General features: G+C 42.5%; 1 protein-coding gene across 3 annotated transcripts in view; it reads left to right on the plus strand.

The window, feature by feature from the left end:
- Window positions 1-3,006: 3,006 nt before the first annotated feature.
- The window catches only part of enah (ENAH actin regulator), a 177,524-nt gene continuing 160,459 nt past the window's right edge, over window positions 3,007-20,071 (plus strand). For all 3 annotated transcript variants that reach the window (XM_060917365.1, XM_060917361.1, XM_060917362.1), the window contains exon 1: window positions 3,007-3,332. In XM_060917365.1, coding sequence (XP_060773348.1) covers window positions 3,328-3,332 — 5 coding nt within the window. In that variant the 5' untranslated portion in view covers window positions 3,007-3,327. The remainder of the gene's footprint in view (window positions 3,333-20,071) is intronic.

Here is a 20,071-nt window from a genome sequence, read left to right on the forward strand (position 1 = left end):
AATTGATTGAAGACAATTTTTTCAAGGATTTTCCCAATGAATGGTAGATTTGATATTGGCCTGTAGTTGTTTAATACTGAAGCATCCAGATTATTCTTTTTAAGTAGGGGCTTTACAACGGCTTTTTTCAGGGACACAGGAACAGTGCCAGTCTCTAGGGAAGTATTTATGATCTGAAGCACATCTGTAATTATAAGGTGAAGAACAGACTTAAAAAAAAGTTGGTGGGCAGAATGTCCAATTCAGATGTTGAGGAACTGAGATTTTGTACAGTTTTTTCAAGAGTCTCATAATCAATTAAACAAAATTCTGACATTGTGTTGAAGTTATCTGTCTGTGTCACTGGTGATTGCAGCTTTTCAATTATTTGCAACTGAGATATATTATGAGCAATATTCTGCCGTATTTTATCAATTTTACCTTTGAAGAAGGATGCAAACTCATTGCATTTATTAACTGAGAGAAGTTCAGGTACTAATTGTGGTGGGGGATTAGTTAGCTTCTCTACTGTTGAAAATAACACACGGGCATTGTTCATATTCCTGTTGATAATGTTGGAGAAGAAAGACTGTGTTGCTTTACGAATTTCATAATTATATTTACAAAGCATCTCTTTATGGATTTGATAATGGATGTGAAGTTTAGATTTGTGCCATTTTCTTTCAGTCTTTCTACATTCTCTCTTTAGCAGTTTAACAGCTGGGTATTGCTTCCATGGTGCTTTCTGCTTGTCATTGACTCTTTTGATTTTGAATGGAGCAATATCATCCATAATTTGGGTCATATTTAAATTAAAAATTTCCAGTAAATCATCTACAGAGTCTGACATTTTGGTTGAGATCCGAGAGACAGCTTGCTCAAAGAGAACACGTGTTGTCGTTTATGACTCTCCTACCCATAGTCATTGAGCTGTTCTGAATGTGAGGAGACATAGAAACATCAGAGAAAACACAGAAATCTAATCTAATCTAATCTAATCTAATCTAATCTAATCTAATCTAATCACTAGTTCATATGTTTAAAATCTTTTAGCAAAACAGAATACATGTGCATCAATGAGAATGGGGATGAGTGTAGTGAAGATGCAAGGAGTAGACATAAAGAAAGTTGGTGAATTCAAGTACCTGGGGTCAACTGTGCAGGAAAATGGGGGCTGCGATAGTGAGGTGAGAAAGAGAGTGCAGGCAGGGTGGAGCAGTTGGAGAAGGATTTCAGGAGTCATTTGTGATAGGAAAGTCCCAGCAAAAGTGAAAGGTAAGATGTATAAGACAGTAGTGAGGCCAGCTGTGATGTATGGATTGGAGACCGTACCCTTAACGAAGAAACAGGAGGCAAAGTTGGAGGTGGCGGAGTTGAGGTTGTTGAGGTTTGTGATGGGAGGTTGGACAGGATAAGGAATGAACACATGTGGAGCGCTTGGGAATGAAGCTAAGAGAGATGAGACTGGGATGGTACGGGAACACATTCTGAGAAGAGATGCAGAGCATGTTGGAAGGAGAATGTTGAGGATGGAGCTGCCAGGCACACGAAAACGAGGAAGGCCAAAGATGTGGTGAGAGAGGATATGAAAGTGGCAGGTGTGGTAGAGAAGGATACGGAAGACAGGGAGCAATGGGGATGAAAGATCCGCTGCGGTGACTCCTAATCAGGAGCAGCCAGAAGAAGAAGAAGAATGTTTAAAATCTTTATAACTGGTTTGTGGGTGGCACGGTGGTGTAGTGGTTAGCGCTGTCGCCTCACAGCAAGAAGGTCCTGGGTTCGAGCCCCGGGGCCGGCGAGGGCCTTTCTGTGTGGAGTTTGCATGTTCTCCCCGTGTCCGCGTGGGTTTCCTCCGGGTGCTCCGGTTTCCCCCACAGTCCAAAGACATGCAGGTTAGGTTAACTGGTGACTCTAAATTGTCCGTAGGTGTGAATGGTTGTCTGTGTCTATGTGTTAGCCTTGTGATGACCTGGCGACTTGTCCAGGGTGTACCCCGCCTTTCGCCCGTAGTCAGCTGGGATAGGCTCCAGCTTGCCTGCGACCCTGTAGAAGGATAAAGCGGCTAGAGATAATGAGATGAGATGAGATGAGATAACTGGTTTGCAGCATTGTTTATTTTTAAACAAATTAACCTGACATGGGGCGGCACGGTGGTGTAGTGGTTAGCGCTGTCGCCTCACAGCAAGAAGGTCCGGGTTCGAGCCCCGTGGCCGGCGAGGGCCTTTCTGTGTGGAGTTTGCATGTTGTCCGCGTGGGTTTCCTCCGGGTGCTCCGGTTTCCCCCACAGTCCAAAGACATGCAGGTTAGGTTAACTGGTGACTCTAAATTGACCGTAGGTGTGAATGTGAGTGTGAATGGTTGTCTGTGTCTATGTGTCAGCCCTGTGATGACCTGGCGACTTGTCCAGGGTGTACCCCGCCTTTCGCCCGTAGTCAGCTGGGATAGGCTCCAGCTTGCCTGCGACCCTGTAGAAGGATAAAGCGGCTAGAGATAATGAGATGAGATGAACCTGACATGGGGTGGCACGGTGGTGTAGTGGTTAGCGCTGTCGCTTCACAGCAAGAAGGTCCGGGTTCGAGCCCCGTGGCTGGCGAGGGACTTTCTGTGCGGAGTTTGCATGTTCTCCCCGTGTCTGCGTGGGTTTCCTCCGGGTGCTCCGGTTTACCCCACAGTCCAAAGACATGCAGGTTAGGTTAACTGGTGACTCTAAATTGACTGTAGGTGTGAATGTGAGTGTGAATGGTTGTCTGTGTCTATGTGTCAGCCCTGTGATGACCTGGAGACTTGTCCAGGGTGTACCCCGCCTTTCGCCCGTAGTCAGCTGGGATAGGCTCCAGCTAGAGATAATGAGATGAGATGAGATGAGACTTTTGTAATTAATAACTTGACCGCACTGTGGCGTCACTACACCACCTCTGGTCCTGCTGGAACGTCCATGGAGCTTTTATTCCCGAATATGTTTGGGGGCGTGGCCAGCGCGACTGTGCGTCTCCTACGTAATTTACGTGGCGCAGAAAAAAAGCCCTGCGTCAGTCCCGGAGCCGCGCGAGGACTCCAGCGGCCAGCAGCCGCTTTTTTGAGCGTATTGATTCAAGTGAAAAGAAAAAAAAAAATCTTATTTGACTCAATATCTGCAGGTTGTTTTGGTATATCATGTAGATCGGTGGGGTTTTTTGGTTTTATTTTGATTTTGAACGAGTTTCTGGGTCGTATTCTGTCCCGCGGCATCCCATTGATTCACTCCGGCTTTGTGCTTGGACGTGGCCAAGTGCGAACTTGTTACAACTCTGTGCGCTGTGACTTCACACATCTACAGCAGATCCGTGCAGATCGCCAGAGGAGACGATCATGAGGTAAGGAAAAGTCTGCAGCTGATCTGTAGTTTTATGGAGTCACTGGGAAACACTCTGAGATTCAGCTCTGGACGTTTCGACACACCGGGTCTGATTTCCAGACAGACAGACAGATGATGATGTGAATGGACTGATTCAGGTGTGATTCATTGCTCCATCAGTACAAGCTGCTGTAGTGGTGTTTCTGCGTGTTGCTACAGAAACCACGCCGATATTTCACACTCGAACAACCTGTTCACTTCATCCTGCGGTGAGCAAACCGCTCCACCTTCACACCCAGTGGAAACATGGCGTTACTCTGTGACCTGAACGCGTGTTTAACCTCCACAGCAGCCAATCTGCTGCTGCTGTGTGTCGGATTGTTTCTTTGCTACTTTGTTTTTTTTTAAGTAGTTTGTAACATGTTGATGAAAACATGTATATAGCAGAAAACAAGACAGCGCATTCAAGTACAGCTTCAGAAATCAAGTTGGAAAGGTGAACTGCTGAGAAGATTCGGTGCCCAAGATGAGCCTTTTGTCATCGCTGCTGAAGGATGGTGTGGCCCTGAGACAATGAAAGAAGGAACGCACAAGAGGAGGAGATGAATAGATAGTGATTTTTATTTTTAAAAAAAAAACCATCAAAAAACTAGGACAGGGTTAGGATTACTCAAGAAGACCAGTCTGGCCTGAGTTTCCCAAAAGCATCGCAGCACAAAGATCATTGTTAAATGATGGCGTGAGCGGCACAATGAATGCTCTCACTCTTGGTGATATGAGGCTTTTGGGAAACCCACCCCTGACCTGAACCAAGAGTGAAGAGGCAAGTTTGTGCCGTTTTTCTTTTTATAACGTTCCTCTGTCCATGTCGACTTTGGCAGTGCATGTGTTTGTGTGCTGGGACGAGGGTATTGTTTGCCGTTTTGGAGAAATGTCCTGGATGTTTGTTCTGTCAGGTGATTTGGTGCTAAAGACAGAGAACTTCTTGTCATTGTTAAATTTTGATGAGAAAGTATAGTACTCGAGGGTGGATAAATGTTAAACGTATTCATTAGCCCACTAAGTTGGTCAAAACTCCAGTGATGTGTTTTGGCTGCCTGAGACTAGTCAGGTGGTAGTGCTAGGTAACGTCATAATGCACTAGGTCAATTCATGAATGGGCTGTTTTTACAATCATGATTGTCTTCTTGAATAACACCAACTCAGTCCCTATGTGTGAGATATATGCATGTGTATATATGGAGTTTCTTATTGCTGGGTTTCAGTCATGTGACTTTTCTTAGCGGTTTTACCAGAAATGAAAAAGCTGGTGGTCTAAACAGCTGCTGTAGTGCAAACAACTAGCGATAATTTATCAGAGTATGCTCATAACCTAGAAGCCACTGCTCGCTTTAGATATATTCAGAAGATTGCTATGTGCAATGGAATCAACCCCTACAGTCTGGGGAAAGAAGGATTTGTCATACGATCTTGAAAACTACCCTTCAGTTGAGTTCCCTGACATCTCGAACTATCTGGTGTTGCAGACATCCTTCTATGCTGCAAAACAGATGCAAGCGTGGAAGTGTACGGAGGCTTAGAATTTTTTTTTTTTTGTGTATGTGGCTGTAAATGTGTTTTTTGTTTTTTTTTTGTATGTCGCATTGTAAATGTATGGCTGGGTAAGAATTTTGTCGCAACCTTCATGCATATGGACTTTGTGAGGAGTAAACAAAGAAACAGCTGGGAACTTTAGCTCTTCATGACTTAAAAAAAAGTATCATAAAATGAGACACAGCAAGAAAAGTACTTGGAAAACACTAATGACATAGCTGAGCGGGATATAAACCTTTCACAAAGTGATCACTGCAAACTCAAGCATGCTTCGACTCTGCTCCCTTCAATTTCAACAAGAGGTTCAAAAGCCACCTTTCTCATTGTCTTTTTGTGAAATCCTGTTAGTTCACCCTTTTTTTTTTTTTTTTTAAGTTCACGGGGAACCCTGGAGAAACTTGTCAGTTTCACGGTTTGATTGATTTGAACAACCTAAAACAGCACAAGTGTAAGGCATTTTTCATGCAAGTAATGCACCTTCTCCATACAAACGCTTTGGTAGACCACCAGCTAAAGTTTTGAATAACTAACAAGGTGGATGCGATGTCACGTGAAACCCAGCAATACCTTAGTTTACAGGGACACATCAGCCCTACCTACAGCAGTAAAGTCTCTAAGGTGGGGTTTACATTAGACCGTATCAGCGGATCATCAGATTAACGTTTTTAAAACGATTAGTGTGCACACAGCAACACCAATACACGATTCGCGTGCACACAGCAACACCAATACACGGATACGCTCGGCTCCGCAGGCATCCTGCGCTCCAAATCACTCCGCCCTGAACAGCGAGTGCCCTCTGGAGGGTGCGCACTCTGGCCCTGCGCAGCTCACAGAGCGCACGAGTGAAGCGCACGAGCAGTGATTCGGGACTGAGCCGCTGTGTGTGAGATCCCAGTGCATGTCACTTACCACTTGCAAGTGGAAGGATGGCAAGCCTAAAGACAATCATAACTACACAATGGGCAGTATTTGCATCAGTATTTGCAGTATTTTCATACTTTTATACTCTTTAATGAAAGGTGATACAAGGCGGAAGTCCGCGCCGTTTTTCAGCAGTCATGCCACATGACCAACGCCAGCGAATCAGGAAGGTGGATGTCACAGTGACGTTGTCCAATGACGACACCAGCTAGAGCTCAGCCCAGCGTATCCGCGTATTCTCAATGTTTACACAGCACCGGACCAGACACAATCTAGATCGAATATGTGGACCCTGGCGGATTCCCGTTTCCAGGCGTTTTAATGTAAACGGACAGTGCATCCGCGAAGAAAACGAGACAGATACGGTCTAATGTAAACTTGGCCTAAGTTCTTATATGTTTGAGTCAAATGCAGGCTCAGGTTTGACCTTGTCACTTCATTTAATTCTACTTTATTACACTTATCTTTTACTGGTTAGATTCGGAATTGCATTTTTTAGCATTAACTAGGTTTTACTTTGTGACATACAGTACTTTCATTCACAATAGAAAGATATTTAAATGGAAGTTACTTTTTTGTGAACCAAGTACCTCTGACAGGATCCTTTGACCATCAAAAATGTCCTCTCCGGAAATCTCTCACCATATGATGAGGTTGTAAATCATTTTTAAGAAAATATTTCTCTTTTGAAGCAGAATACTCTGTTCTTGTACAGTTTAAAAAAAAAAAGGACTTGAAACAGATGTAAGCCATATCTGCAGCAGAGCTTTACATGTGGATGAAATGTGAGTCTGTCAAAAATTGTCCTCTCCAGAAAACCACGAGGCTTGTCACTGCTTCAGTTGTTAGTCACCACTATGTCCAAACACAGCTGCAGAGTACTTGAAAATTTGTACTTAAAAAAATTTGCATCCATTTCAAGAGTTTTTCACTTTGTCTACCTTACTCTCGTGGACTATAAAAAAGTGGGTCAATTTTAGAAATAAACTGTATGCTGTCTTCTCACCACAAGTAACATGTCCAGTATATGACCTGTAGCTTTGAAATTTTGCAGTTAATTTCCACCTCAAAAGGTCATTTTTGGCAGCAGAAAAACACAAATAGGTTTTATTTTTGGACTTTTTTCTAAGATATATATTTGGATTATTGAACCCAAAAAGTATACCCTGATTGTCAAGCAGCCCGAAAGGAAACATCACGCGCAGCGAAAAGTCAGCAGTTCATTTGTGAAAGTTTCAGCTACAAGATGCAATGCTCTGTCCTGGTTAGGCAGCTAAAATGTATTTGACGCTTGCATCTGATTTTCTGTTGACATGTTTAACCATAACTAGCAGGAGAGTTAATTGACAGCTTTAATCTTGACTTTATATGAAAATAAAAATCCTTTCTACTGACATGCTCTGGTCAGTGTATGTAGTGCAGCAGGTGGTGGGATTAAGAAGCATGTCCTCTATTTACAAAATCAATTTGCGTCATACAACCACAGAGCAAATTTAAACTAGCAACATGCAACCAATGAAAACTTCTGGTTTTGGGAAAGACAGTAAAATGTTTTTTTTCCCCTCCCCCCCTCAACAAGCAACCAAAAAAAAAGTTGGCCCATGCTTGAAATCTGCTTGTTGCAGGCTGCTGCGTCTATGCAGTAGTCTCTGCTAATTCAGAAAGTGGTGTAGATCCATTGCAATACAACAGAGTTTCTAAAACCGCTGGAGGTGATCATACTGAAATGTGTGGGGTTTTTTGGAGACACAGGTGGCCAAACAGATGATAAACACAAAGTTAACGTGTGCAAAATGTCGTCTGACTGGTTTAGCATGAATTTGTGTGTGGGCGCGCGCTCGCACATTATTATTCACAAAGTTCTCAATAGAAGCTGCAGAAAACTCCATAGTGGTTACTCTGATTGGCTGTAATATGTGGGAATGTCTGTCTACTACAGGGCTCGAAATTCTTTTTTTTTTTTTTTTTCACCAGCCAGCCGGACTAGTTACCTTCCAAAGTAACTAGCCAAACAGAAAATCAACTAGCCAAAATTTGTTCATGTATGAATGTTACTTCTGCCAAAAATAATGCAAAAGAGAGTAGTTACCATTGTTCATGACTAATGCTCATTTATTTCAAGACCTGAGTATTTTGATACTGTTGTTAAATACATAAATGAGAACAACACAGCACCATAATATAATATCGACAAATAATAATATATTGGAAAACTTGACAACTTGGTGTATGAGTATTGAAAGCAAATATACTTACTATCATGACTATAGCACCCAAAATATGCCCAACGTGCTTTCTGTATTTAACCATTTATGAGAGAGAAAGCATTAGGAGCTTCATATTGACTAGGAAATCAACTTGAAAAAAATTAATTATTCCATAAAAATCGTATCGCAGCCAAGGCCTACCCTGCTCCCACGTTTGCTTATAAGTCCTTTGTCATTTCTCCTCTTCAGACCGAGGTCGCTTTGTCCTCGTCTCTGGCGGTTTCTGTACACCTTTCAGAAAATTCCACATCGCAACGTAGCTTTGGCAGATGTAGATGTAAACAACAACAAAAACGTGTTTAAATGGGCGATAATGTGGCCACATCTATTGAATTTGATAACGTGATGTGGCCAAGCGTCGGTCTGTGAATGGAGGGCGGAGTCAGGGAAGGTAAGTGGTGGAATCATTGCACCTGATGGGGATTAACCTGTTTGTGTATCTTCCCCAGTGACCGCGCCCTTTAAAAGGAGAGGAGAGCAGAGAAAGGGAGGTCTCTCTCTCTCCCCAACCAGAACACACGTGCATGTGTGTGTGTGTGTGTGTGTGTGCGTGCGCGCGCACGCGGCTGGGAAGTGATAAAAGGCTGAAAAGCTAGCAATAAATAGTTAATTGAGAACTCAGTTCTGGTCTGCCATGCTTCTGTGCTCCACCCACCTGGTCCAATACTACACGTGATTACCGCAATAATCAACGAGATGCGTTATACTGTATGCATGCGCAGTAGTGAAAAAAACGACAGCCTGACTTGTACACGATATGATTCGGAATTCTTCGGTATTTTCCGTCCTGCCGATAAACACATCGATTAACACAGACACGGCACGCACTTTAACACAGACACGCGGCTTTAGTTGACGGTGTGTCTGAATCTTCGCTTTTTATATATATATATATATCAATATCAATTTTTTTTTATTTATTTATTTTTTTTATTTTCAACTAGCCAGCTGGGCTGGCTAGTGACAGGAATTACTCGCCAAATGACAAATTAAGTCGCCTCGGGCGACCAGACCACCGCGAATTTCGAGCCCTGTAGTATTCACTTCGAAAAAAAGAGTCAAAGATGACTTTCTAGGATGTTGACTATTGGCCATTTTATATAATATATTTTGTGAAACGTAGTCCTAGTCCAAAGATGTCTTTGTTCTCAGTGTTCGTTGAGTTGCAGCCCCATCAGTGTATTTTAATGATGAAGGGATCCTATAATATACAGTCTTTTTGGCCAGCAGTAAGACTTTTTTTTTTTGGTATTACTGCTGTATATGACTTTCACAGTTTTGTGAAACTATGGGATTGTGGCTTTTGAGGATACAAAAGCAGGCCAGGTGGACTAACAGAACGACATTCTTTACCACTCTCTACTGGTATACTTACAGTGGTGCTTGAAAGTTTGTGAACCCTTTAGAATTTTCTATATTTATGCATAAACATGAGCTTAAACATCAGATTTTCACACAAGTCCTAAAAGTAGATAAAGAGAACCCATTTAAACAAATGAGACAAAAATATTGTACTCGGTCATTTATTTATTGGGGAAAAGGATCCAGTATTACATACCTGTGAGTGGCAAAAGTATGTGAACCTTTGCTTTCAGTATGTGGTGTGACACCCCCCCCCCCGTGCAGCAATAACCGCAACTAAATGTTTCCGGTAACTGTTGATCAGTCCTGCATACCGGCTTGGAGGAATTTTAGCCCATTCCTCCATTCAGAACAGCTTCAACTCTGGGATGTTGGTGGGTTTCCTCACATGAACTGCTCGCTTCAGGTCCTTCCACACCATTTCAATTGGATTAAGGTCAGGACTTTGACTTGGCCATTCCAAAACAATAACTTTTATTCTTCTTTGACCATTCTTTTGTAGAATGACTTGTGTACTTACGGTCGTTGTCTTGCTGCATGACCCACCTTCTCTTGAGATTCAGTTCATGGACAGATGTCCTGGCATTTTCCTTTAGAATTTGCTGGTATAATTCAGAATTCATTGTTCCATCAATGATGGCAAGCCGTCCTGACCCAGATGTGGCAAAACAGGCCCAAACCATGATACTGCCACCACCATGTTTCACAGATGGGATAAGGTTCTTTTGCTTGAATGCAGTGTTTTCCTTTCTCCAAACACAACGCTTCTCATTTAAACCAAAAAGTTCTATTTTGGTCTCATCTGTCCACAAAACATTTTTCCAATAGCCTTCTGGCTTGTCCATGTGATCTTTAGCAAACTGCAGACAAGCAGCATTGTTCTTTTTGGAGAGCAGTGGCTTTATCCTTGCAACCCTGCCATGCACACCATTGTTGTTCAGTGTTCTCCTGATGGTGGACTCATGAACATTAACATTAGCCAATGTGATAGAGGCCTTCAGTTGCTTAGAAGTTACCCTGGGGTCCTTTGTGACCTCACCGACTATTACACGCCTTGCTCTTGGAGTGATCTTTGTTGGTTGACCACTCTTGGGGAGGGTAACAATGGTCTTGAATTTCCTCCATTTGTACACAATCTGTCTGACTGTGGATTGGTGGAGTCCAAACTCTTTGGAGATGGTTTTGTAACCTTTTCCAGCCTGATGAACATCAACACTTTTTTTTTCTGAAGTCCTCAGAAATCATCTTTACTCGTGCTATGATACCCTTCCACAAACATGTATTGTGAAGATCAGACTTTGATAGATCCCTGTTCTTTTAAATAAAACGGTGCCCACTCACACCTGATTGTCATCCCATTGATTGAAAATGCCTGACTCTAATTTCACCTTCAAATTAACTGCTAATCCTAGAGGTTCACATACTTTTGCCACTCACAGATATGTAATATTGGATCATTTTCCTCAATAAAGAAATGACCAAGTATAATATTTTTGGCTCATTTGTTTAACTGGGTTCTCTTTATCTACTTTTAAGACTTGTGTGAAAATCTGATGATGTTTTAGGTTGTATTTATGCAGAAATATAGAAAATTCTAAAGGGTTCACAAAATTTCAAGCACCACTGTACATATATAGCAGCAGCTCATCTTATGTCGGGTTTTTTTCCCTTTCTGTTTTAAAAAGCACCTTATTTTTATTTGAACCTAAGGCTCACTTTAGGTGCTGTTCTTTAACTTTATCGCTGCTGGCCAAAAGTAAGTGGCCAGTGCAAGTTCATGTGTTATTGTTCTGCTTTGGAGTGAGAAGTTTGAAGCTTTGGGTCTGAGGTTGTTCCTGCTTTTTAAATATGCGAAATGTTGAATTCAGTTTTCTCAGCAACACTGTTGTGGTGATTGCAGCCTTGTATGTGTGTTCTGACCAAGAAACAAGTTTCATGTACATAGGGCTAAAAATTAACTTCAGTGCTTGGTCGCCACTCGGGCCAGTATCCCTGAATTCTTAGTGGCCCAGGCCAAAATAAAGTGGCCTGTAAATTTCCTCTAGTCAAACACACAATTTAAAACCAGTTTTACTTGAATAACACCTCATGGTGTTTAACAGCATTAATTCTGTGTAATTGTTGTTTAGATATTGTACATTATTCAAACATTACATTACATGAGTCATTTATGCCGCTTTTCCACTACAAACGCGGCTGAGTCGGGCTGAGCCGTGCCGTGCTGAGTCGGGCTGAGCGGGGCTGTTGGAGTTGCATTTTGACTACCACCGCGCTGAACCGTGCTGGCTGGAAGTGGGTGGACACATTGGGTGGAGTTAGCGAAAGTGGGTGGACGTCACGTGATGTCGTTAAGCGGCGCAAACAGTGACATCAGTGATCTTTTAAGCGGTAGTCTCACGACCCGGATAGTAAACAATAAATATGGAGGACATGGGGTCGTTAGTGTTGCTGGTCTTGGTGCTGTGGCTTGTTGTCACCGACAACGCCAACAGATACTGGCAAGAGCGTATAGATGAAGCGAGGTGCATAAGGCTCCAGAAATTCTCATAATTCGTAATTCTTCTTCTTCCGGGTTTACGGTGTTTACAGATCCCAGCGTGCTCGCGGGGCATGTGTGGGCATGTGAGGACACTCCTCCTCACCAATCAGTGCACAGGGGAGTGTCTGCTCACGCCCCCAGCCTCACTCAGCTCGGTTTGGCTTGCTTCAGCCCCACTCCAAAACCGTGCGAGTTTTGGGTGCTAAGCAGGGCTGAAGCGAGCTGAGTCGTGCTGTTTTGAGATAGTCGAAATGCGAGCCGTGTCGGGCTGAAGTGAGCTGAAGCGAGCTGAAGTGAGCTGAAAAAGGGTAGTGGAAAAGGGCCATTAGCTGACGTTTCTATTCAAAGTGACCTAACAGTAAGTGCATGTAGCCAAGAGAATCCAGGAGCAACCAGTGCTGAAGTTCTCGTGTAGACAAATGGCCTACAAATACCATCCAGTATCTGGAATGATCAGGGTAGTTAAGAAGTTGAAGAAGCTTGGACAAATACATAGACAAGGAATTATTTAAGAGGCTGTCCACACGGCAACGGATTCAGGTGAATCTGATAAAATTGTTTATTGTTTTGGCCTGGCATCCACACGGCACCAGCGTTTTGGGTGCCCCAAAACGAGAACAGGTTCCAGAGTGGAAAAATCTGGCAACGGCACCGCTGCGAAGTCGTCTGGATGAGTAGAACGGATTTGTTTATGATGTCACAACCACATGACTAGAACAAGCAGCACTCTCGCTGTTTTGTATGAACCACTGCATTGCATTCACTTTTGTATACAGCTTTTCTTTTAAATAAACAAGTAACTGAACCATTTCTTGAATTTCTTTTTTTTATTGGATAAGACTGCTTTTCAAAATGTTCTCACACAATATAAAAAGTTATATAAATTATATAAAAATGCTTTTCAAAATGTTCACACACAATAAGAAAATTAAGTTATATAAAACTATGCACACTAAAAACTAATTTGTACACACAGAAGGCACGATTTCCTTGCGTAGTCGCAGCCATCTTGTTGTTGTGTGCTTGTTCCTGTGAGTGCTTCACGTCGGGTAGAAGGGGTTTATGCGCATGCGTCCTACTTCTATTGTTCTGGTGTCTCCGATGGGACCGTCTTACAGCGCACATAGAGGTGTGGCATGTGTATTGCATCGTTTTCAGCAAGCGTTGCGTTGCCATATGTACCTGATATTTTACTGATTCGTTGCCCATGTGGACGAGATATATTTATATATTTTTTTAAATAAAATCTCGTTGTCGTGTGGATGTAGCCTAAGTATGGTATGTTTGTTTCCAAAATTTGACAGCATCTGCATTAAAATAGCCAATACTTCTCTCCTAGCTTTTGCTTATTGAGCCTACAGTATATGGTATTTAGCAGACACTTTTGTCCAACGCGACTTACTATATATAAACACTACATTATTAATAAATCAATATAATCGCTCTACTGACACAGCCTACCTTTCCAGATGATGGCTACTGTAGGATTTCCTTTTTTTTGCACTGGCTAGGTTCAACCTCAGCCTTTTAAGCAAACAAACTCACCCTCTCTTTTACACACAATTTTGCCAATTGTATTACTGTGTAGGTAATTGTACGCCTCCGTGCTTTTGTAGTTCCTTAGCTCCTCGCCATCAACGCCCTCACCAAGAATAAAATAATTGACAATGCCAGCATAGCTAACGTTGGGCCATGACTTCATGTCGTCCATTCATTCCATGAGGGTAGACAGCTGGGGCACTTTGATCGTATTATCCCCAGAGCACATCAGAAAATCGGACCCGTGCAACCATCTTTTAGTCATCTTTGATCTTGCCTACCTAGCAGTTAGCGTTAGCTGCAAGCGTCAACACAGCGGAGCGGAAGAAAGATCCCAGCTTTCGCTATGACTCAGCAATGAATCATGGGAAAGGTCAAAGTTCAGAAAAGTTTTGTGCTGTGTTGTACTTACTCATTCCCTACCCCCTACTCACGATCTAGAGAATTCTGTATAGAGGACTATATAGTGAGCTCTTTGGTAAAATGGGGGGGGGGGAACACTTTCGGGCACTACACCGCTGTGCCGTTATTTACATCATTACTGTCGCACAGTTGAAACATGCCAGATTATGTGGTGGGTTTTCAAAATAATAAATACATGCATGTATTTTTTGTGGTAAATATAAGTATAGTGTACTTCCTACACTAATAAATGCAAAGTTCTTTGTGTCTGCTGCACCTTTCAGTTCTTTTAAATCAAGGCTGAATACTTTTCTTCTTTGTTCAGGGATGAGAATTTTCCGCGGAATTCCGAGTTTTTCCTGCTGAAAACGTCATTTTTGTGAAACGTGTAAATCCGTTGAAAATTTCGGGGGGTTCGGGGTGTGTGTGTGTGTGTGTGTGTGGTTAACGATCTGTGGTCACCTTATAACGCAGACATCCCGAGTCTCTCGGAAGTTCCGGGAGTCTCCCGCATATTGATAGTGGCTCCCTGATGCCCGCAAATTGGAGAATATCTCCCGGAATCTAGAGCAAGGGAGCAAGAGCGTGCACGCGCAACATTGTCTACCTTGCGCATCTTAGAATGTGCACATATGACGGCGCGTGAGAGAGAGACTGCGCGTGTGCCTGTTCATGTAGCGCGTGCTAGACAAAGAGCATCCTGATTGGGTTACTCAGCAAAATAAGCCAATCAGCTTTCAGTGTGGGCGGGCTTTTATCCCTTTTCTTGGGGACCGACGTTTTCAGTTGAGTCAGTGCAGCTTACAGGATTGGCGTGGCAGAGAGCACGCGCGCGCATGCCCCAGAAAACCAAAGTACAAAACCCACTTCAGCTCAGATTACACAAAAGAATCTCCCTGTCTAATAAGGGTAAAAAAAATGACAGTTTCGCGCGATGTACTGTTTGCAACAGTGATTTCAGCATTGCCCATGGTGGCTTAAATGATTGTAAAGGACATGTTGTAGTGAGGAGTGTCAGTTCATGTGCATTATATTTAGGTCTACAACAGGCTGGCATGAAAAGACCAAACTTACTGAAGATTTCCGTAAAGTAACAGTGTATGAATATACATCATATATATCAAATATATATCAAATACACGTCATATATAAGTGTGTATCTTTTATAAATGGGGTTAGCTTATCTAATGTAGCATGTTGGGGAGAATCATAGTATCATATCTATATTTCTGATAAAATTTTAGGTATGATACCGTGTATAACTCTCCTACTTATTGCTCATTTCATAGGGGGGATTGCTGGCATGTGCCGCGCGGGAGCGTCTGCCCAAGTTTTTTAGGCCGAGATGAACTTAGTTTTTGATTTAAAAAAAAATTTCCAATATGTAATGCCAATTGTACATGCCTATTCTTTAATTCAAAATCACCATCTTGATCTTCAGATTGACCATATGGTCAACTACACAACATCCTGTCCAGATAAAACCTAGTTAGTACACACAACAGTTGAAAGGGAAGTGATAAGTGATGTTGAATGTTGCCTGCTTAATATGCAAGACCTCCTGCTACCATGATAACGTCAGAAGAAAGCTTAAGAGAATTATATGATAGAACTTTTTTCTGGTTTGCACTTCATTTTAAAGGATTAGAGTATTCAAAGACATGAATAGCTAAAATGCAGAAATATAATACTGTAGAGCTCGTTTATATTAAAAGATGCATTTTTTTTTTTTTTTTTAAATCATCAAATGGGAATTGATTAAAAACAAGTCTCTTGTCCCATATTACTCGTTTTCACCTGGTAGTCCACCAAGAAGGGGAATTTATTTCCAAATAAATTGCAACTTTTTGCTGATAAAATGAATGGTTTTGGGGTTAAAAAAAAAAGCCAATCATTAGCTCCCGCCCCCTGGGCCCCCACCGGGGCTCTGCCAGGGAAATCGATAAATCAAACGGGATAAAGAACTGTTTCCGATGGGCATGGCTCGATAGTAGCGTTACCGTGCAGATAGGGACACAAACCGTGATGACGTGCCTGACGGAACATATCCGAAAAGTGGACGTGCCGGGAAAGGTTCTGTGTATTCTGTGCTCAGATATGATCAATTATGGAAACGGAGGAGCTAGAAGCATCCAGGAGCACATCAAAACAAAAAAAGCACAAGGGTACGTTTTACTTAAATTGTCAAAGATAGTCAGGAGGAATCTAATATATCGTTACGGTTACCTCCATTATTGCTCATGATATATATTTATCATAAAGTTTATAAACGTTTTAAACCATCATTGAATTTGAAATCATTTTATATATATATATATATAAGGCGCACCCCCCCCCCCCCCCCATGCACACTTTGCGTGCGTTATGTCTGCCCTTGGCAGACATTTCAGTTTTTTTTTTTTTTAAATGTCTCATTCTCATCCCTGTTTGTTGCTGCCTTTTGTTAAATCAAATTTGAGGCTTTTGATTAATTCCTCGCTCTGCACTGTAACTTGTATTTTATTGGTCTTATTCTATTTTCGTTTATTTTCTGTTCTCTTACTATTTGTGGCTAATTGTACTTGAATGTCTGTGTTTCTTCTTCCGTCCATCCACCCCAACACACTACAATATTATTGCCATTTTCACACCACAATTTTGCTCATTGTCATAAGGAAAAACAAACTACTGGTATACTCAATCTAAAATACTTAACAGTTCTTATGAAGCAGCTCTGTGAAAATGTGTGACTGCAATGCATGATGGATGTACACTACTTTTCATAATGCATTGTGGAATATTTGGAGTCCACTCTATAGGGTGTAATAATTCTCACTATACATTCGGACAGCGCTACAAAATGGCAAACTCACTATATAGTCCAGTATATAGTGAGTGATTTCGGACACAGCAGTGGATATCATGAAGCAATCTGAAAACTCTCGAATGGCTTTGAATTTTGCACTTTAAACTTTTACTAGAATTCACAAATTTGGAGTTGAGGAAAAGAAAGCAAAGAAAAGGGTACTCCAAGGAATGAACATTTTATTAAATTTGTCTTTTTTTTTTTTCATACTTCTCAAATCATAGTCGCCCTTTGGGTGGCCAAACTTCACCTGTTAGTGGCCCTGGTCAGTTTTTAGTTGCCACTAGTGACCATGTGGCCGCCAAGCTTCAACCCTACGTACGAGGCTATTGCTTATTGTTTTTTTTGGGGGGGAGGAGGGCAGGAAGCTGTGTTTCAAATAATTTCTTGGCTGAGATGTAGAAGTGATAAGTGTACCATTAATGTAATCTTCCTGTGATATTGTACACCATATTGATTCATTTTTGTCTCTTCTCTTGTTAATAGTATGCTCTATGATAACCCCACCCTTCCACCTCCACACAATCCACTATACACAAGAGGCAACTGAACACTGAATGATTTGTGAAGCATGAACTTGAGGTAACACAACTCTTGGTGAAGCTTAGTATGGTCTTCAGCAAGATGTTTTGCCAAGTTTGTGGGTTCTTTCGGCCTGCTGTGGTCCTCCTGTATGGTAGGCAGCACATCCCACGTTTTACAGCAGGAGGATCTTCCTTGGCCATGCTTTCATCACATTGTGCTGCATGTGTGATTTGTGTTGCTGCGTGCTCTTGATGATTAGAATGCATAATGTGATTCGTCCAGGGAAAATGGCTGAAATAAAGAACCGAGAGAATGGAAAGGCTGTTTTTTTTTTTTTTTTTTTTTTCTCTCCTTTCCCCCCCCCCAGGTTTTTGACTTGGAGTCTGCTGGTGATTTCAGTCATAAACCACTGCATCTCGTATGCCATTCTTTACTGTTTGTGTTATGAATGTTGTCCTCCACATGAACAGCAAATGGGTCAAGCTTTCTGAGCAGTTTACCTATGATTTTGTTGTGGTGATGCTGAATTCATGTGTAAAAGTGCAGACCTGAAAGGGGCATTGTACATTAGCTGTTTCCTCTCTAACATATCATTCAGTGCGTTTACATGCACATCCAAATCGAGTTACTGTTGGTAATTGAGCTAAGGGTCCCAGCAGGGGTGCCAGAGAAATCCAATCCTACATGCACACAAGGAAATCGAGCTATTGTGTGAGGTGCATTGTGCACCCGAGCCACAGGTGGCGCTACACGCCCCATCATGTTGGTACACTTCCGGTTGTCGTCATGAAGAAGAGCTATTCAAGAGTATAAACAAAGTTATCAGCAGTGTTGCCAGATACTGCTGACGTTTTCCAGCCCAAAACATGTTCAAATCCGCCAAAATGCACTTAAAACCGCCCAATCTGGCAGCACTGGCAGTTCTGTGTTCACAAGTTCTGTGCTCAAGCTGTTAGGCTTGCTCTAACAGACTGTATGGCTACAAACTGTCCTGCGCAGACCACTGTTTTGTAAGGCAACTTATGCCGCTTTTCCACTACAAACGCGGCTGAGCCGTGCCGTGCTGAGTCGAGCTGAGTCGAGCTGAGCGGGGCTGTTGGAGTTGCATTTCGACTACAACCGTGCTGAACCGTGCTGGCTGGAAGTGGGTGGACACATTGGGTGGAGTTAGCGAAAGTGGGTGGATGTCACGTGATGTCGTTAAGCAGCGCAAACAGTGACATCAGTGACAGTGGCGGAACAAGTCAGAGCCGGGCCGGGGGCGGGGCAAATGACCGGGCCCTTTATTAAAGCTTATCATAACATCATTTTAGGCTACAAAATGTCCGCAACTGCGGTGTTTACCAATTTCAACACTACCGGGTGCAACTATGTTATTTAGTACATCAAGTCCTTCAAACGAACATGTAACTCAGAAACAAAAAACATTAGGATACTGTACATGGCTCATAATAAAACATCAATAGCCTATACTGCGCGCATTATTTGAAGGGCATACGAATGAGCGCTCAGAGGTTGCAACGGTGACAGGAAGAGTCAGAAATAAAAGGAGGGCGGTGCAAACCTCACTGAATGCACTGTGTTTACCAATTTCAACACTACGGGGTGCAACTATGTTATTTTGTACATTAAGTCCTTCAAACGAACATGTAACTCAGAAACAAAAAAACATTAGGTGACATACTGTACATGGCTCATAATAAAACATCAATAGCCTACTACGCGCATTATTTGAAGGGCATACGACGAGCCTTGCGCTCCGCGAACTCGTCCACGATGCTCTGTATGTCACTGATTCAGTGATCTTTTAAGCGGTAGTGTCACGACCCGAATAGTAAACAATAAACATGGAGGACATGGAGTCGTTAGTGTTGCTGGTCTTGGTGCTGTGGCTTGTTGTCACCGACAACGCCAACAGATACTGGCAAGAGCGTATAGATGAGGTGAGGCGCATAAGGCTTCAGAAATTCTCGTAATTATTATTCTTCCGGGTTTGCGGTGTTCACAGATCCCAGCGCGCTCGCGGGGCGTGTGTGGGCATGTGAGGACACTCCTCCTCACCAATCAGTGCACAGGGGAGTGCCTGCTCACGCCCCCAACCTCACTCGGCACGGCTTGGCTCGCTTCAGCCCCACTCCAAAACGGTGCGAGTTTTAGGGGCTAAGCAGGGCTGAAACGAGCTGAGTCGTGCTGGTTTTTGGTAGTCGAAACGCGAGCCGTGTCGGGCTGAAGTGAGCTGAAGCGAGCTGAAGTGAGCTGAAAAAGGGTAGTGGAAAAGGGCCATTATTTTGCACAATTGTACATTTTTCTAAAGTCCATTTTTTGCTTACAAATTTTTTTTTTTTGCTTACAATTTAACTTGTCTTAATAAACACCCAAAAAGTTCAATTGTTTTTTATTGACATTCTTCAGATGACTTGTTTATGTACACAATTCACAGCTATGCAACAGCTGTACAGATGTATTTGGTGATACAGTAAGTGAGCTAAATTTTAACAGTGCAAACAATGCCACAAAAAGAAAAGATTCATGCCGTTGTCATGCCGACCGAGGCTGTTGTGTTTCCTGCTTGTGGTCTCGTCACTCGTCACTTCCGGAAGGGGCAGTGCTAAAGTAAGTAGCTCGACTACGTAGCTCGATAGGGTTTACATGCACTAAGTAGCTCGGCAGAAATCGCATAATCTAGGTCGTGTAGCTCGATTCCGAGAAATCAAGTTCGGTTCGATTTCAGCCTAGCTAAGGTGTTTCCATGGCATTTAGAA

This window comes from Neoarius graeffei, chromosome 3 (assembly GCF_027579695.1).
Source record: "Neoarius graeffei isolate fNeoGra1 chromosome 3, fNeoGra1.pri, whole genome shotgun sequence".
NCBI lineage: Eukaryota > Metazoa > Chordata > Actinopteri > Siluriformes > Ariidae > Neoarius > Neoarius graeffei.